The sequence below is a fragment of the Sarcophilus harrisii genome, chromosome 3 (genome assembly GCF_902635505.1).
Source record: "Sarcophilus harrisii chromosome 3, mSarHar1.11, whole genome shotgun sequence".
Lineage (NCBI taxonomy): Eukaryota > Metazoa > Chordata > Mammalia > Dasyuromorphia > Dasyuridae > Sarcophilus > Sarcophilus harrisii.
Window position 1 is genome coordinate 275,976,348 of NC_045428.1, and position 20,608 is coordinate 275,996,955.

General features: G+C 34.9%; 1 protein-coding gene and 1 long non-coding RNA gene across 3 annotated transcripts in view; one reads left to right on the plus strand and one right to left on the minus strand.

The window, feature by feature from the left end:
- Window positions 1-20,608, minus strand: part of DCBLD2 (discoidin, CUB and LCCL domain containing 2) — a 97,379-nt gene that overhangs the window by 11,261 nt on the left and 65,510 nt on the right. For both annotated transcript variants that reach the window (XM_031959553.1, XM_031959552.1), the window contains exons 11-12: window positions 19,932-20,018; window positions 19,624-19,749 (exon numbers count right to left, since the gene is read on the minus strand). In XM_031959553.1, coding sequence (XP_031815413.1) covers window positions 19,624-19,749; window positions 19,932-20,018 — 213 coding nt within the window. The remainder of the gene's footprint in view (window positions 1-19,623; window positions 19,750-19,931; window positions 20,019-20,608) is intronic.
- LOC116422362 overlaps window positions 16,485-20,608 on the plus strand; it is a 52,051-nt gene continuing 47,927 nt past the window's right edge. The window contains exon 1 of the long non-coding RNA XR_004232969.1: window positions 16,485-16,550. This is a non-coding gene — a long non-coding RNA (uncharacterized LOC116422362). The remainder of the gene's footprint in view (window positions 16,551-20,608) is intronic.

The window sequence follows — 20,608 nt, forward strand, 5'->3', positions numbered from 1 at the left end:
TGGCCACATTTCATATCAATGACTATATTCTCCTCCTGGGATATTTTTTCCCCTACTCTCTTAGTTCCCTTCCTCCTTCTCTGTCTTTTGCTGGACCCATCTCCAGGTCATTCATACCCACTAAATGTGGGAGAACCTTAAGGCTCTGTTCTGAGCCCTCTTCTCTTTTTTCTCTGCATTTTCACTTATGACTTTAAGAGCTCCCTTGGAGCTGTTCTTATTTTTATGAAGATGATTTTCAGATCTATACATATCTGCCTCTAGTTTCTTTTTCAGCTCAGGTCCTACATCAATAGTTGCCTTTTCAACATTTTAGTTATTTCAGACATTCAACATGTCCAAAACACAGCTCACTGTCTTTAACCCTGAATATACAATTTTTAAAATGCTGTTTTTGAACTTGATTAGTAGGACAGATTAGATACACAATGTACAGAAGCAAATAAGTATAATAACTTCATGTTTGATTAACCCAATTTTGATTAACCAGCTGTGAGGTCAAGAACTTACTATCTGACAAAAACTTAAGGGAAAACTGGAAAACAGACTGGCAGACACCAGGCACAGACCAACAACTTATTTTATTAGGATAAACTCAAAATGGACATATCACTTAAATATAGTGACAGCCTAAGAAAATTAATGGAACAAAGAAGTTACCTGTTAAGATCTATGAATAGAGAAAAAGTTCATGACCAAACAAGAGATAGAGAGGTTTGCAGGAGCTAAAATGAATCCTTTTGATTACATAAAATTAAAAAGATTTTGTACAAACAAAACCAATGCATCTAAAATTAGAAGAGAAGTAAAACAACTGGGGGGAAAACTTTGCAACAAGTTTAATACAAGTCTAATTTCTATTACATATAGAGAATTGAGTTATATTTATGAGCATTAAAACCTATTCTCCAATTGGTAAATTATCAAAGAATTTTGGCAGTTTTCAGAAGAGGAAATCAAAACTATCTACAACCATCTAAAGAATTATGAATTGAAACAATTTCCTACAACCATCAGATTGACTAAGATAATAAAAAAGGAAAATGACAAATATTGGCAGGGATAGGGGACAATAGGTATAATAATGCACTGTCGGTTGAACTATGGATTAGCCCTACCATTCTGAAAAGCAATTTAGAACTATGCTCCAAAAGGGATTAAATTTTACATACTTTTTGATACAGGGGATCCCACTATTAGGTCCGTATCCCAAAGAGATCAACAAAAGTTCAAAAATATTTATAATTACTCTTTCCATGATGGCAAAGAATTGGAAAATAAAGGGATATCCATCAACTGGGGAGGTTATGAATTCAATGGAAAACTACTGGGTTATAACAAATGATGAAAGAGAAGCTTTCCGAAAAACCTGGGAAGACTTATACAACTTGATGGAGAGCAAAGTGAGCAGAATAAGGATAACAATTCATAGATTAAGAAAAATATGTAAAGATTATTTTGAAAAAAACCTAGTAATAATGAGCAACACAATCTCCAATCACAATTCCAAGGGACTCGTGATGAAATATTCTATCCTTCTCCAGACAGAGAAGTGATAAACTAAGAGCATAGAATAAAACATATTTTACTCTATTTCTTTTGGGAGTAGGGGAAAGACAAAATTTGTTTTTTATTACTATATATATATATATATATATATATATATGTGTGTGTGTGTGTAAACATATATGTTCTATATTTTTTCTCTTATCAGTGGGTATAGGGTGAGATATAGGGAAAGAAAGAATTTCAAGTGAAAATAGAATAAAACTGAATTTTAAAAAAAAATCAATTCCCTTTGTCTGTCAAAGGTATTACTATGTTTTATCCTTCCAGTCATCTAGATAAGCAACCCTCACCTCATATACACAGTTTCTAAATTTCATTCCTCTTTCTCTATAACATCTCTCAGATATTTTTCTTTTCCCCATTCAAAGAACCATTATTCTAGTTCAGGCCTTCATCACCTTATGCTCAGACTATTTGCTTTTTTTTTCTCTTTTTTAAAAGACTATTGCAATCTCCTTGCTTCAAATCTTTCCCCATTCCTATTCATCTTTCACATAGCTACCAAAGTTTTTGTCTAAAGTACAAATCTTCCTAAAGCCCTATTCTCCAATAAACTCCAGTGGTTTCTTATTAACTAGAGAATTAAATATAAATTCTTTCTTTTGTACTTATAATTTCTCAAAACATAATTTCATCCTTTTTTCAGTTATTTTACAAAGTGCTTTACAAATATTAGCTCATTTTAAGTTCATAACAATCCTGGAAGATAACCCTAAATTTGTGTTATGATCCCCATTTTCCAAACAAGGAAAGTAAGGAAAACAGAAAAGTGACTTGCCCAGAATCATAGTGTCTAAAGTTGGATTTGAACTCAGATCTTCCTGACTCCAGATTCACTGCTCCATCCACTGCACTACTTTGCCTCATTCCCTTTTTCACTGCCTGTCCCCCATGCCTAGAAAGCTCATCTTTTTTTTTTTTTTTTTTCCACTTCTACCTCTTGGAATCTCATATCATTCAAGACTCATCTTAAATTTGGAACTACACCCAAAGGGCTATCATACTGTGTACTTTTTGATCCACCAGTAAAAGGGCTATCATACTGTGTACTTTTTGATCCACCAGTGTCTCTACTGGGTCTATATTCCAAAGGGATCATAAAAAAGGGAAAAGGGCCCCCATGTGCAAAAATGTTTGTAGCAGCAAGAAATTGGAAACGGAGTGGATGCCCATCAGTCATAGAATGGCTGAACATGGTATAGGAATGTAGTAGAATATTATTGTTCTATAAGAAATGATCAACAGGATAATTTCAGAAAGGCCTGGAGAGACTTACATTAACTAATGCTAAGTAAAATGAGCAGAACCAAGGGAACACTGTATGCAGTAACAAGATTATGTGATCATCAATTCTGATGGACTTGGCTCTTCTCAAAAATGCAATGATTCAAGGCAATTTCAAGAGATTTGGGATAGAAAATGCTATTCACATCCAGAGAGAGCTATGGGGACGGAATGTGGATAGAAGCATAGTATTTTCATCTTTTTGTTTGTTAATTTCTTTCTTTCTTTTCTTTTTTTTACCTTTTGTTGTGATTTTTCTTGAATAACATGACAAATACAGAAATATGTTTTAAAAGACTGCATGTATTTAACCCATACCAGATTGTTTGCTGTCTTGAAGAGGGAGGAGATAAGAGAAGGAAGAATTCCAATTTATAAGAACAACAGTTACTGTCCATATGGTAATTGGTCAAAGGATATGGATGTACATATTTCTGAGAAAGAAATCCACGTTACAAAAAGCCATATGAAAAATATTCTACATCAAGCGTCCAACATGTAGCCCATGAGCTTCGTTTAATCAACAAAACTCTTGAATGTATTTGAAAACAGATTAAAATGTATTTCCTATCAGATTGTAATGTGTTGATATATTAATTATATGTATATATAAAAATATGGAAATATATGATTTTCTAAATTAATATGTTGGTCCAAAAGGAACCTTATGTACTTAAAAAGTTTAATCTGTTACCCCTTCCCATTTAAGTTTGACACCCCATCTTTAAGTCATGAATAATTGGAGAAATGCAAATTAAAACAATTCTGAGGTACCACTTCATAATCATTACATTCACTATTTTGATAAAGACAAAAATATACCAAATACTGGAGTAGGTATGGAACATTTGTAAATTAATGCACGATTAGAACTGTGAACTAATTAGTCATTCTAGAAAGCAATTTGGAACTATACTCCCAAAGTTATTAAACTGTACACATCCTTTTACCTAGTAATATCACTATTATGTCAATACCCCAAAAAGACCAAAGGAAAAAAACAGAACTCATAAGTTCTTTTAAACAAATATTTTTATAGCATATATTTATAGCAACTATTTTTATGGTGACACTGACTGGAAAAAGAGGGAGTATCTATTGAAAGAGGATAGCTGAACAGATTATGTTATATGAATTTATGGAATACTACTATGCTATAAAAAAAATTAAGAAGGGGATGGCTTCAGAAAAACCTGAACTCATGAACTAATGAGCAAAGTGAAATGAGAATTAGAGCAAATCATATAATAAGAGAGATAATTGCAATAGACTTGGAAAATTTGCTAACCCATATTCAGACAAAAGAATGGCATCTAGAGTCAAGAGTCAAGCCCAAGGCATGACTTTTTTTTTGGACAATACATGTTAAGAACAGATTTTGTTTTTCTTGCTTTTTCAAAGATAGGGGTTAAGGAGTGAGAGGGAAAGAATTCAAAGCTAAAAATAAAATGAAATTGAATTTTACAGAGAATTTTTTTTTTTTTAAAGAACTAGCCCTCGAAACAAGAATTGAATGTGGAAGAATATAACACTGAAAAGTCATTGGCTTTTTTCTTTTGTGTCTTAGGATCATAAAAATGTCACAATGATTTTTGAAAATTATGTGCTTTTTTTAGTCAGCAAAAAGCTGCCTGTTCTTCCTACCCCACACTGAGAATGAAAGTAAAACAAAAGCCTGTGACTAATATGTATAATTTGGCAAAACAAATTTATGTCCTGACCATGTCCAGAAAAAATATGTCCCATTCTGGACTCTGAGTTTTTCATCTCTCTATCAACTATCAAGATAATCTCATTATCTTTAATCTTTTGTAACCATATTTGGCAACAATGATTAGTTTTTAATTCTTCAAGTCTTTGCTATATTGCTGCCACTGTATGATGTGTTCTGATTCGGTCCATTTCATTTTTAATCAGTCATACAAGTTTTCTCAAGATTTCTTGAAACAATATAGTACAACAGTATTCCATTACAATTACATACTATAATTTATTCAGCGATTTTTTTTATTTAGATTCCTATTTTTTGCCATCCTAAAAGGAGATATAAATATTTTTTGTACATCCTAAATTAAAGCTTGTTTGCCTTAAGAAAAATCCCTCAAGGCAGAACCAGAATGGTGGAACAAAGGCAGAACTCGCCCAAACTCTTCCCCCAAACAGCTCCAAATTCCTTTAAATAAGGACTCTAAACAAATTGTAGCATCAGAACACACAAAAAGATAGAGTTGAGCATTTTCCAGCTGAAGACAACTTAGAAGGTCAGGAAAAAAGGTCTGTAAAGGGTGGGGGTCCAGAATGCTGTTCCAGCACAGCCTCAGCCTCAGGCCCCAGGCCAGTAAAACAGGAACAGACTTTGGGATCTCTGAATCAGCCTCAATACTGGTGTTTTCTAGACCTCTCAGCCCAGAGACACCAAAGGAAGGTCAGCACAAAAGGTCTAACATACTGAGAGTACAGCGCACCATCCCAGCCACACTTCAGCCCCAGCGCCAGTGAAACAGGACTCTGAAGCTTTAGAACACTAGATCTTACAGCTGCACTGGGATGGGGAACACTCCTGACAACTCCAGAAAGGGGGCTTGTGGTCAGAACCCTAGAAGAACCTCTGAAAACAGCTGAAAAGCCCTGAAGCTTGGGACAGGACAGTGCATCCTCCACCGTGGAAACAGAGCCCTACTTTAACAAAGAGTTAAAAGCTGGGTGATAGGAATAGGAATAGAAAGATGAGCAGACAACAAAAAAAGTTTCTGACCATTTTAAGTGACAAGGGGGAATCAAAACACACTCAGAAGAAGATATCCAAGTCAAATCTCTTACATCCAAAGTCTCTAAGAAAAATAAGAATTAGTCTCAGGCTATGGAATGAATTTTAAAAATCAAGTGAGAAAAAGAAGAAGAATTAGGAAAAGAACTGAGAGTGGCACAAAAAAGAAATATAAAAAGCTAATCAGGAGAATGTCTTAAAAAACAAAGTTGTGCTTAGAATTTTACAAAGCATTTCCATTCTCTAAACTCTGAGATGGTGGTATAAATGTTATTATCTCCATTTCATGAATGATTTTTTTTTTTTTAAAGGTCTTGGGGATTTACCCTAGTTAGTTATCTGGTAAATGTCTGAACCAAGATTTGAACCCAGGTTTTTTTTACTCCAAGTGGATACTTTTTTCAATATGTTCTGTCTTTTATAATTGCTACAGTACAATCTCTTATGCTGAAGCAACAAACAGACTTTAAAAAAAAAAAAAAGAGGAAAAAGAGATATGAGAAAAAAAATTGAAAAGGGAATTAACAATATGGCAATACTTCCTTAAAAATTAGAATTGAGCAAATGGAAGCTAATGACTATAAGGAATCAAGATACAATAAAGCAAAAAAAAAAAAAAAAAAAAAAAAAAAAAAAGAATAGAAAAAAGTATGAAATATCTCATTGGAAAAACAACTACCCTGGAAAATAGATCCAGGAGAGATGATTTTAAAATTAATGGTCTACCTGAAAGTCATGATTGGAAAAAAAAGCCTGGACATCATCTTTCAAGAAATTATCAAGGAAAACTATTCTGATACTCTAGAACCACAGGGTAAACTAGAAATGGAAAGAATCCACTGATCATCTCCTGAAAGAAATCCCAAAATGAAAACTCCCAGGAATATTACAGCCAAATTCTGGAACTCCCAGGTCAAGGAGAAAATATTGTAAGCATCCAAAAAGAAACAATTCGAGTATAATAGAGCCATAGGCAGGATAACACAAGATTTAACAGCTTCCTACATTAAGGACCAGAGGATTTGGAATATGATATTCCAGAGAACAATGAAACTAGGATTGCAATCAAGAATCACCTATCCAGCAAAATTGAGTGTAATTCTTCAGAGGAAAAGGTAGTCATTCAATGAAATAGAGAATTTTCAAGTATTTGTGAAGAAAAGCCCAGAGCTGAATAGAAAATCTGATTTGCAAATATAGGATCCAAGAAAAGCATAAGAAGGTAATCAGGAAAGTAATATCCTAAAAGGCTTAATAAAGTTTATGTTTACATTTCTATGTGGGAGAATGATACCAGTTAACTCATTAGAACTTTCTCATTATTATGGTAGTTAAAAGGAGTGTTTATAGACAGAGGGACAGGTGTGAGTTGAATATGAAGGGATAGTATCTTTAAAAAATTATTAAATTAAAGGAAAGAGGAATGTACTGGGAGAAAGAGAAAGGGAGGAGTGGAATGATATAAATTATCTGCCATAAAAAGAGGCAAGAAAAAACTTTTACAATGGAAGGGAAGAAAGGGAGAAGAAGGAAAGGGAGTGAACCTTACTCTCATCAGAACTGGTTCAAAGAAGAAATAATATACATATTCAATATGGGTATAGAAATCTATCTTACCCTAAGGGAATAGGAGAGAAATGGGATATGGGAAGGAGGGAGGGTAATAAAAGAGACCATATTTCAGGGAGGGGTGATTAGTACCAAAACACTTGAGGAGGGACAGAGTGAAAGGAAAGAATAAATGGAGGGGAAATACAGTTAGCAATAGTAATTATAAAAAAGAATTTTGAAGCAAGTTTTTCTGATAAGGCTTCATTTCTCAACAATAGAGGAAACTGAGTCAAATTTATAATAAGAGTCATGCCCCAAATGATAAATAATCAAAAAATATGATCTATGCCCAAAAAGTTATAAATTTATGTATATCCTTTCATCTAACCATACCACTACTAGGCATGAATACTAAAAGAGATTTTTTTTTTTAAAGCAGCTCTCTTCTCAAGACAAAAAAAAAAAAAAATTTGAAGGGATGCCAATCAACTGAGAAATAGATGAATAAATTGTGTTATGTGATATTGTTCTATGGGAAATGATGAGCAGGATGCTCTCCAAAAAACAAACAAACAAACAAAAACAACCTACAAAAATCCCCCGTGAACTTAAGCAAAGTGAAGTGTATTATGTACAAAGTAATAGTCATTTTCTAGGCTGACCAGCTGTAAATGATTTTTGCTATTCTCAGCAATAGCCAGAGAAGGAACTGTTGGAGGGGATGTGGGAAAACTGAGACATGTTGGTGGAACTGTTGGAATTCTGCCTAACGGGCATATCCTTTGACCCAGCATTATCTCTCCTGGGCTGGTATGCTAAAGAGATCATAAAGGAGGGAAAGGAACCCACATGTGCAAAAATGTTTGTAGCAGTCCTTTTCGTAGTAGCAAGAAACTGTAAACTGAATGGATGCTCATCAGTTGGGGAATATCTGAATAAGTTATAATACGTGAATGTTATGGAATAGCATTGTTCTATAACAAATGATCAGGAAGATGATTTTAGACAGGTCTGCAGAGACTTACATGAGCTGATGCTAAGTGAAATGAGCAGAACCAGGAGGTCACTGTATATGACATCAATATCATAGGATGATCAATTCTAATGAATGTGACTCTTTTCAACAATGAGATGACTCGGGCCAGTTCCAATGATCTTGTGATGAAGAGAGCCATCTATACCCATAGAGAAGACTGTGGGAAGTGAGTGTGGATCACAACATAGCATTTTCATTCTTTTTGTTGTTGTTTGTTTATATTTTATTTTCTTTCTCATTTATTTCCCCTTTTTATCTGATTTTTCTTGTGCATCAAAATAATTGTATAAATATGTATGCATATATTGGATTTAACATATATTTTTAACATGTTTAACATAGATTACTTGCCATCTAGTGGAAGAGTTGGGGAAGAGTAGGGAGAAATTGGAATACAAGGTTTTGCAAGGGTCAATGTTGAAAAATTATCCTTGCATATGTTTTGAATAAAAAAAGCTTAAATATTTATAAAATGGGAGATAATAACATATGTACTACCACCTCAGAATTTAGAGAATGGAAATGCTCTGTAAAATTCAAAGCATTATGTGATGGTGAATCATTATGTTTATTATTATCAACCTGCAATAGTGAAACCATTATGGGGAATTCATATGAAACTAGTTAAGAGTTCAGAGAAATAAAACTATCTGAAGAATAGACCAGGATTTAAATTGGTACCTATGGTATATAATGTGATAAGGATGTTATTCCGTTGACACCGTAAGATTAATTTAAAGAAGTTGGATAGAAAGGAAATGGAATATCATTACAAAATTGACTATCCCTTACTTTTAATGATTCTTGAAAAACAGGATAGCTAACCTAAAGAAAATGAAAATTAGTTTGCATATTTAAGAACTTAGCTAAATAAGAATATACTTTCTGGTTTATTAAAGGCCATGTCTTGAAGGTTGAGAAGTGATTTATGGATCTAGTAACAGCAAGATGATAGCAGTAGATAGGAAATGTGATCTCTGAACCCTAGATCTAGCAGGCAGAGATGAATCCAGCTGAGACTGGGACAATTAGGAAAGACAATAAGAAAAGGAAAGAAGATAAAGCTTGTGAGTTGTGGGAAGAGAGCCTCAGGGCTATCCATTACTATTCTCCAGGGATACTACCTCCCAGGGAATGACTTCCTCTTTAAGAGGCTCAGGAGTTGGAACATCTTTATTACACAGGAACTTGAGAGGCTACAGGACAAAAAGCTTTTAGCGTTTTGATTCATGATTCATCAGAACAAGACTAATTACAGTATGATTAAATGGGGGAAGACAACTTTTGTCAGTTGCAGAATCTAATCTTTTGGAGAGCTTACAGTAGATCGGGCCTAGCAAAGTCAGATGAAAATTTTTTTTTTTTAGCAGCCAAAATGAGGAATTCTGCATATTTGATCTCACAACAATGATTTTTCTTTTGTCATGATTCCCCACAGGGGATAATAGAGAAGTGAGTAAATAATTTAAAATTGATGGACTTTGGTGACTGAATTTATACCTTAAACCATGACTACCATTCCTTTTTTGTTTTAGATATAAAAAGATCCTGTTTTTTGAGCAAACCTCTCCCGGAATGGCCTTAGAGTTTTCTCTACCAGATTACCACAAAAATAGAATGAGATAGCACCAGCAGCTGTCTTTCTAGAGATGATATGCTATGTCTGCCACATTACATGGGCAGAGAGTAAGAACACCCTTTCTTATAAGAAGGCTTAATTATTGTTCTTGAAACAAGAGAAACAATATGATTGGTAGTTTATGGGGGTGTTAACAAGATTGTTATCTGCACCAGATCGGGAAGAGTCCTTTTGCCCTAATTAAATTTCAGACATTATTTAAAGACTCCTACCCTATATGACCATATCAAATCAGCCATCTGCCTTTATAGATTTGAGGGACTGTCAGGATAAGTATCCCTAGGGTAGTTTTAAATACTTGTACCCTAAGGGGGCTGAAAAGTCATATGCCTAAATCATGATGGCTTGGAAACAGTGGCAATATATTATAGAAAGGGTTGCTATTTCTGGCAGGAAGGTTATTATTTATCAGGGACAATAAAAGTCGAAAGGTAGTCCAATCTTGCATGATAATTATGTAAAAAGGACCTCAAGAGATCACATTTGCTCAGGTAAAGATAGGTAGAGAACTTTATCTGTATAACAGTTGTGGTGGCTAACGGAGTGTGTGTATACCAGGGTACATGGATATGAACTCCTAATGGTAACTACCTATATAGGCACATATACCAGCTACATGATGGTTATTGTGGATACATCCAAATAGAAGCCCTGGGAGTATCAGTTCCAATGGCAGAAAGAAAGGTGTTGCCTCCTATAGCAATCTAGTGTTTGACAAACCCAAAGATCCTATTTTGGGATAAGAATTCATTATTTGACAAAAACTGCTGGAATAACTGGAAATTAGTATGGCAGAAATTAGGCATGGACCCACACTTAATACCGTATACCAAGATAAGATCAAAATGGGTCCATGATTTAGACATAAAGAACGAGATTATAAACAAATTGGAGGAACATAGGATAGTTTATCTCTCAGACTTGTGGAGGAGGAAGAAATTTGTGACTAAAGACGAACTAGAGATCACTATTGATCACAAAATAGAAAATTTTGATTACATCAAATTAAAAAACTAATATACAAACAAAACTAATGCAAACAAGATTAGAAGGGAAGCAACAAACTGGGAAAACATCTTCACAGTTAAAGGTTCTGATAAAGGCCTCATTTCCAAAATATATAGAGAACTGACTCTAATTTATAAGAAACCAAGCCATTCTCCAATTGACAAATGGTCAAAGGATATGAACAGACAATTTTCAGATGATGAAATTGAAATTATTACCACTCATATGAAAGAGTGTTCCAAATCATTATTAATCAGAGAAATGCAAATTAAGACAACTCTGAGATACCACTACACACCTGTCAGATTGGCTAAGATGACAGGAAAAAATAATGATGATTGTTGGAGGGGATGCGGGAAAACTGGGACATTGATGCATTGTTGGTGGAGTTGTGAACGAATCCAACCATTTTGGAGAGTAGTTTGGAACTATGCTCAAAAAGTTATCAAACTGTGCATACCTCTTGATCCAGCAGTGTTTCTACTGGGGTTACACCCCAAGGAGATACTAAAGAAGGGAAAGGGACCTGTATGTGTCAAAATGTTTGTGGCAGCCCTGTTTGTAGTGGCTAGAAACTGGAAAATGAATGGATGCCCATCAATTGGAGAATGGTTTGGTAAATTGTGGTATATGAATGTTATGGAATATTATTGTTCTGTAAGAAATGACCAGCAGAATGAATACAGAGAGGCTTGGAGAGAATTACATGAACCGATGCTAAATGAAATGAGCAGAACCAAGAGATCATTATATACGTCAACAACGATACTGTATGAGGATGTATTCTGATGGAAGTGGATTTCTTTGACAAAGAGACCTAATTCAGTTTCAATTGATCAATGATGGACAGTAGCAGCTACAGCCAAAGAAAAAACACTGGGAAATGAATGTAAACTGTTTGCATTTTTGTTTTTCTTCCCGGGTTACTTCTACCTTCTGAATCCAATTCTCCCTGTGCAACAAGAGTACTGTTTGGATCTGCACACATACATTGTATCTAGGATATACTAGGACATATTCAACATATATAGGACTGCTTGCCATCTAGGGCAGGAGGAGGAGGGGGGGAGGGAAAAATCAGAACAGAAGTGAGTGCAAGGGATAATGTTGTAAAAAAAATTACCCTGGCATGGGTTCTGTCAATAAAAAGTTACTATAAAAAAAAAAAAAAAAGTGTTGCCTCCAAAGTAATAGAGATAAGAGACTAGAATTTTTCATTATACAAACTCCCTTTATGACAGCCCTTTGTGGCTGGTGAAAGTGAACAATAATAGGCTATTTATAATATATAATTAAGAGAAGTCAATAAACTTTTTTAATGCCATAGCCATTTATGACATCAACAGAGTAGGCGTCAGGCAAGTGGCAAAGAGTTAGTGATCTCATTAATTTTATCCATAATCATGAATGATGCAAGTTAATCAACATTCAACAAGCATTTATTAACCATTTACTATATGTCAGCTATTTGCTGAGTGAGGTAGATACAAATGCAAGAAAAAAAGATAGTTGCTTATATTCTAGCACGAGGAGACAACACAGAACAGATGTGAAAACCACGTGGAAGTGAAGAAGGGTACCAACTCATAAGCATGGTATCAAAGATCAGATTCAGAGGCACATCTGAAAAGGAAACAAAGGGAAATCAAACTGGAGGCCCCAGCATACTCTAGAGTTTAGAGGCCACGGCTACTGAGGCAAGATCTAGCATATGAAGGCAGCTAAAGCACAGGGCAAAATGGCGGAGGCAGGAGGAGATCAAAGCCCAGGGTACACCTTTATCATCCTTGCTCAGGTTGGTAATCAAAGGTCCAAAAGAGACTTCGATTCTTGAGGGTGTGGAAATCTACAATTATATTGATAATGTAATGTTGTATAGGCTAGGGAAAGCCATATACAAGCAGAAGGCCTCAATTAGAGCATGACTGATGAGAGATAAAAAACAAAGGCCAGAGTCCCACCTGTTGGCTAAGCTTTGGAGAATATATCAGATAAGGAGATGATCCAGTTAATTTTAGATGCATGCATAAGCTTCTTTTACTTGTTCTGTCACTTCTCACATTTGAGAGAAATCATATTCCCCATCTTGATATTTTAATGAGCCATATAAAGCGCATCACTTCCAAGTCTATCTATTTGGTGTGGAGCTCAGAATAAGCTCTAATTAGGTCTCAAGTGATCAGAACTCCCTCTAGGTCTTTGTGATCCCATGGGACCTGGATTTTTAAAAGTCTCTATCCATAAGACTTAGTGGAGCCTTTGGCAGGTCTGTCACCAAACTTTTAATTCTGTTAATTTTTTCTTTTGATTTTTCAAGATTCCAATTTTGGTTTTTAGTTGGAGGTTTTTAATTTCTTGGTTTCCAGGATTTGCTTTTTAAGATGATATTCATTATTTCTTTTATTGATACTTGGCTGACAGGGACTCAAATTTCCCCCTAAGAACTACTTTATCTGCCACTCACAAAATCTGCTATGTTGCCTTATTTTTATTATCTAAAATTAAATTATTGATTATTTCTAGATTTGTTCTTTGACCCGTTCTTTAAGATTAGGTTATTTCATTTCCAATAAATTTTTAATTTATGCTTTCTTCATATTAAATGCAATTTTCATTGTATAATGTTCAGAAAAAGGATACATTTAATATTTCTACTTTCTGCATTTGCTTATGAGGTTCTTATGCCCTGATATACTAGTTCAATTTTTGGGAAAGTGTTGTGCACAGCTGAAAAATAATTATATCCCCTTCTCTTCCCATTCAATGCTTTAGAAGCCTACCTTTATCTAACTTTTCTAAAATTTTATTCATCTCAACTTCCTTCCCATAGACTATGTTTCTTATCAATAGTTTTATATGCATGTATATACATTTTAATTTATGAAATAACCCTTCCTGTTTATTTTATAGTTAGATTTATTTGGGTCTAAAAGAAGTAAACTGAGGTCTCCCACTAATATAGCTTTACTGTCTATTTCCTCCTTTAACCCATTCAACTTTTCCTTCAAGAATTTGGATGCTATGCTATTTGATATATATATTTCAGTACTGATATTAATTTACTGTCTACAGTACTTTTTAGCAAAATATAGTTTCCCTGATAATCTCTTTTAAATAGAGATATTTTTGTTTTGGCTTTATCTGAAATCATGATTGCTACCTCTGCCTTTTTTATTTCAGCTAAAGCAAAACAGACTCTGCTTCAGTCCCTTATTTTAATTTTGTGTTCTGTTTTATAATGTTTTTGGTAAACAGTAAGATTGAATTCTGGTTTCTCTGCCATTTGGCTGTCCTATTCACATTCACTTCTTTGAGTATTAACTGTGTATTTCCCTCCATCCTATTATTTATATTGATTCTTCTCTTTTTTATACCATTCCCTCCAAGAATATCTTTTGCTTTTGACCATCTCCTTTAATCTATCCTTACACTCTTATATCCCACCTCATCTTTCCTTCCTACTTCCCAGTTGGTTAAGATTAATTTCTATACCCATACTTGTGTGTATATTCTTTTCTCTTTGAACCAGATGAATAACATGAGAATAAGGTTCAAATATTACCTGTTCTTCATCCCCATTACCTACTTCTCCATTTTATTAACTCTTCCATGCATACCTCATTTATGTGACAGAATTTTCCCTATTCTTCCCTTCCTTAACCCCCTTTTCCCAATATAACTCTTTTTTGCTCTTCCATTCTTCATCTTTTGTCATCCCAATATAATGACTCCCCATTCATGCCTTCTGTTAAGTAGACTCTAACTGCCCTACTGACTAGTGACAATGAAGTTCTTAGAAAGCATTCAAACAAGAATGTAAACAGTTGAACCTGTTTAGCTCTTCATGATTTTTCACTCATATTGACATGTTGCTTCAGTTGGGTTTGAACATCAAATTTTCTATTCAGCTCTGGTCTTTTCATCATGAAACTCCTCCATTTCATTAAATACTCACATTTTCTCCTATAATATTACACTCAGTTTTGCTAGGTAGATTATTCTTTGTTATAATCCTAGGTCCTTTGCCTTCCAAAAAATATTCCAGCTACTCCACTTCCTATCATCATAGCGGCTTACTTTTGTGTGTTCCTGACTATGGCTTTGTGAAATTTGAATTAGTTCTTTCTAGCTGCCTTCAGTCTTTTCTCCATGACCTAAGAGCTCTGGATCTTGGTTACAATATTCCTAGGAGCTCTCATTTTGGAATTTCATTGAAGAGAAAAGAAGTAGATTTTTTTCAGTTTCTACTTTCTCCATCTCTAAAATATCTGGACAATTTTCCATTATAATTTTATGAAACATAATGTGTGTGTGTGTGTGTTTTTGTTTTTTTTTTTTTTTTTTTACCAATTCTGTTCAAATCATTGGTTGTTTTTCCTATGAGACACTTGTATTTTCTTCTAATTGTTTTTAACTTTTCACTTTTTTGTTTCTTGATGTCTAACAATCATTAATTTCCATGTAACTAACAATGAGGAATTTTCCTGAGTATTTTTTGCTCTTCTTTTACCAGAATACGTTAATTCTCTTGCAAAATTTTTATTTTTCCCCAATTTTTTCTCCTGCTCTTATTTGATTTTTCAAAAATTGCTCTTTCTAAAGAAATCTCTTTCTCTAATTGGTCCAGGAATTTTGTTATGGCATTGTCCAATCTTTGAGGCAATGCTTGTAAATGTTTTCAAGTCATTTTCTACTGAGTTTGGGTTGTGTCACCAGAGTAAATTTTTATCATCAGAATCTTATGTTGTTTCTTGTTCATTTTTCCAGCCTGTTTCTTGACTTTGCCCTTTATGTTGCATTGAGTTCTGCTTACTTTTGGGAGAGGGTCTAGTCTAATCCTCTCTCTTTTATGTCCTCTCTCTTTTATTTCTTTCACAGATCAATCTGGGGGCCTGGAAGTTTTTGGTGCTTCCAAAGTAGTATGATCTGGGGATGGGTAGGATCCCTGCCCTACCGGTCTATCCTCTAGTTCTTACTTGGGCAGGGTTCTTGCTCCCTTGTAATTGTGGCCACTCCTGTGATATAGATCTGGGTAATAGATGGCCCCTGTTCCATTTCTCAATGCTAGTTCAGGAGATTTCTTTTTGTCTGACTTTTCAGTATCCTGTGTCTTGGAGCTATTCATAGCCATTGCTGGAACCTCTATAACCTGAGGCTGTATCCACTGCTGCTCTCCCAGCTGGACCTGACTCCCACTGTCTCCAGATCTTTATCTTCTTAAGGTGCTCTGAGCTGGAAACATGATTTACTGTGATTTTTTTCTTGACAGTCCCATTCAGAATTCACTTGGCACATTTTTTATGTCACCATGGCACAATTTTTAGGAAAGCTAAAGTTGTTACCTCTCCCTCTGCCACCTTGACTCTACCCCACCTCCATAATGCTTCCTTTCAAATGACATTTTCACTGATTAAAATCATATCCCTTTCCACGTTGAAGGATTCTTCATGGCAAGAACATTATTTTCTTGGTATCCAGCAGCAACTAGGCTGCATCCTCACAGGGCTGTTTCCTAGAACGACGGCTAAGAACATGGGCTGAAAGCATTGTTATTCCCAAAGCTCTTGGGCCCAAGGTCCCAGGCCACCTCCACTACCATCAGAAGGAGAAGGGGGTGTTTATCCGGGGGGGGGGGAGTCTAAGTTATCCGGCACACCCTGCCTTTCGTCCATCAGAATGACTCTTCCTTCAGCAAGGTTGGCTTAGTACCCTTTGTGATAAGATGGCTGGCAGTTGGGGTGGGGGGAGGGGAAAGCTGGCCTTGTCTCAGCACAAGCAGTTTCCCTGGATGGTAACTGTGAGGGCTCAAACAGGTCAAGGGGTTGTCCCACCACTTTCAGATTTCTGTACCAGTTCCGCCAGTCGATGGTGGTGGTCAGTAATTGTTGCTGGTGCTAATAAGGAAGGTGGGTCGCCTCTCCACACAATAGGGAGCAAGGCTTACTGTGGATGATGAACCAACTGTCTAGAGAACAGGTTGAAATTACCTAGGATATACATACTCTTCATGAATTACCGATTAGCTCTTGATAGCTAATTATGATGTTCTTTTTCTTGAGCTCACTGCAAGACTTAACCTTGCTGACTACTCTTTCCCTCTCTAGGTTCTCATGACATTGCCCCTCCTGGTTCTCTCTACCCACCTGTCTCATAGTTTCTTCTGTCTCTTGTACAGCCATATCCCACCTCCCACCCTGCACGTGCCCCAAGGTTCAGTCCTGAACCTTCTTTTCTTCTGTACAGTCAGTGACCTCATCAGCTTCATTATCTCTATACTGATAATTCCCAGATCTATCCTGGTCTCTCTCTGAAGTCTAGAACTATCTCACCAATTGAACTGTATGTCCTAGAAGCATCTAAAATTCAACGTGTCCATAATAGAATTACTCATCTTTCTCCTTAAACTTTTTGCTTTCTACAATGTGTACCACCACCATGCTCCCAGAGTTCATGCTCAATTCCTCATCTCAAACTATCCAGTTAATTTCCAAGTCCTGCCAACCTTACTTGCATAATATCTTTCACATATCCTATTCTTTCCAAAAATAGACCATTAATCATGGCCACTTAACTTTCCTGTTCAGGGTACTAAAACATTTCCCTCTGAAGTGAGACATGAATTCAAATTCTCTGAAACCACTGCAAAACCTTGAATGCTTCATTTAAACTTGTTGGGACTCAGTTTCCTCATCTATAAATGAAGGATCAGATTAGATGGCCTCTCTGGTCTATTCCAGCTGTATTTCTCTTACCCCATTATCCTACCAATTAAGATAAAATATTAACTCCTTTGTTTGCCACTTAGCGTACTTCACCATCTGGTTCCACCATCTCTTTCCTGACTTAATTATATTATACTACTTTGCATTGTGCTAAATTAGGGCAACTCAATGCAGTTGCTGGAATGTAGGTTATCTGTATAAGTTTTAAGTGAGGAGATTTGATTAGTTTCCCCTACCCATTTATATTTCTATATCTGTGGGCAAATGCTTCTCACGAAGGGAGTAATTATGTGATAATCCAATATCTGCACTACAAAGAAAAGGAAAAAAGCCCACATACAAGATTTATGCATCCAAAAGAAATTTATTCTAAACTGTTCTTATAACAATTTAAGACAAGAGGAAAGCACAGTAGCTCTACAAGCATATGCCCAGACTGGAACAAAATGATGGTATGCTATTTTCTATTCATATGTCTTCTTAATTTTCCCTTATTGAAAAGTATAAAGTGCCATCTCTGACACATATTGTGAAGATTCCTTTCTTTTTTGGGTGTTCTAGGAAGGTGAATTATATGGAACAAAGTATTATTTGCTGTTTCACTTAATCTTAACACTCTGAGATCTTTGATCACAGAGATTGGTCAAGAATGGTATCATGTTATAGATTGGATTTCTCAAATTACTTAAGGTTGGCTAATAAGTCAGATGATGAGGAATTTATCTGTGATCTTAGATGCTTTGGGCTCTTTGAGCCCAAAAGAACACTTAACTATGAAGGGGTTAATTAAGAAATCAAATACTCTTATTTCAGGATACTTCCTCAAATGTTTTTGGAGGTTAAAGGAAAAAAAAAATCCTTCAGCAATGAAATCCACATAAATAGCCAAATAATATAGATATCACCTTCCCAGGAACTATTACTTCTAAAACTTTCTAGTGTTAAGAGAAAGAGTTATCTTCTCAAAATGACAACTAAAATCTTATAGACATTTTTATGGCTGCTTTCCCAAGAATTCTACAATGGAATAGTATACTCAGAATGCTTATGTGAAGGAGCATAAACTTTTCAGAACACTAAAATCCTAACAAGGAGGGAAAGCCCTCAATTATTAAAAAGAATTAAGTATAAATGTGTGTTTGTATGTATGTATTTTGTAGGAAGCAATATGAATCCCTTTACATTCCTAAGAAGTAGGAAAGAGAGAATCTGCAGTTTCAAAATTCTAACAAGGGAATATATGCTTTTATTGTTGTTGTTTTGTCTTTAATAAAAAGAATACAGTCCATAATTAAAAGACTATAAAATGACTCATAACAGTTACAGTTTAAGAAGTCATACAACTCACATTCTAGTCAAACTGTCCTACATATGTTTTTCATATATCTCCTTTCTCTCTGTCTCTGCACACAGACGGTCCATATCTGGCATATGTGCCTTACTTACCTTCATCTCCTGAAATCTCAGGCTTCTTAAAACTATCAACCCACATGTCATCTCCTAAATTGGCTCTTTCCGATCATCTGTTACTAGTATTCTCTACTCCATGCTCTACTCCCTAATTGTTTTGTAATACATATCTTTTTATGTGGATATAATGAGGATATATATTATCTCACCAATAGAATGGAAACTCCTTGAGGACAAGGATTGATTCATGTTTGTCTCTGCACATCATCATCAAGCACAACATCTTGCACAAAAGTAGGCACTTTAAAATTGTTTACTAAACTGAACTGCAGGTGTGATCCTAGAAGAAGTTCAAAGGGATGGGATCCAGAAAAATAGGTGCAGGAGCAAAACTTCTGGGAATAGGTAAGACAACACAAGTAGGAAAAATATTTTAAAGTATGAAACAAGGTCAATTACTGAAAGAACAGCTTATAGAAGGAGAAAACATGGAACAAATAAGGGTTCACACTTAGAATGTGAAATACTTCTGAAAATCCTGACTTTCAAGAAACAATCCTATATACTATTATTTTTCATTTATATGGCTTTGAAAAAAAAATTTATAGTGAATTTCAATGGCTTACAGAACATATACCTTTGGTTAAATTTGGAGTTACTGTAGTGTTTTTGATATCTGGAGTCACTGTTGTCTGATCAGTCTTCGGAGGGTAGTTAATGCCATGCCGAGGTGGTGGTGGTCGATTGAATTTTGGAGCACGACCTGGGGGAAGAGAGGAAGTTTTTAAAAGTTAATTTCTTTGATTACATAATCTCAAATGGATTAGAATTAAAATCATTTTGGAACAGGTTAAAAAGCTTTTATAATCAAATACTCTTATTCAAGAAGAATCAAATTTAAGTATAAGAAAGTGCTAAAATCAATTACCTTTAAAATATACATACCTTTGGCTACATGTGAAATGACCGTAGTATTTCTTATGTCATTGTTGTTTCGGGAAACTGGTGGCTGAGTTAGTTTTGGAACTCGACCTTGAAACAATTTTTTTTTAAATTAGTTTTTAATTTAAAAATAAAGATTTTGCAAATCCTTAAAATGTTTTTTAGGAGACTAATTTACAAATATAAATTTAATACTCAGAGAAACAGCAGAATAAACAATATATTTTGCATTACACACAAATTTTAAATTCTAAATTTCTAAACAGTAAAACATAATCTGTAAATCATTACTTTAGTGCTACTTGTGACAAAAATGGGGGAAAGTCATTAAATGGTCTGGAGTTATGAAGATGAAATCTAAAATACAGATTTCAACTTACTCCCAAGCAAGCTACTTGCTGCCTTTCCTAATAAACATCAACTAGAATTTTTAGAGACTTCCCTGGGGTGAGGAGAGGTCAAGTGACTTCCTGAGATTATATAGTCAGTGTATTTCAAAGGTGAGATGTGAACCCATGACTCTGACATTAACTATCTCTCCATTATAGCACAATTCCTCAGTTATTACTACCTGAAAATTTTCCTAGCAGTTTCTATAATTGTGATGCCTTTTTAAAACTTTATTTTAATTTCTCATCAGCTGTCTTTCTCCCATAAAGAGAATTTGGTTATCAAAATAA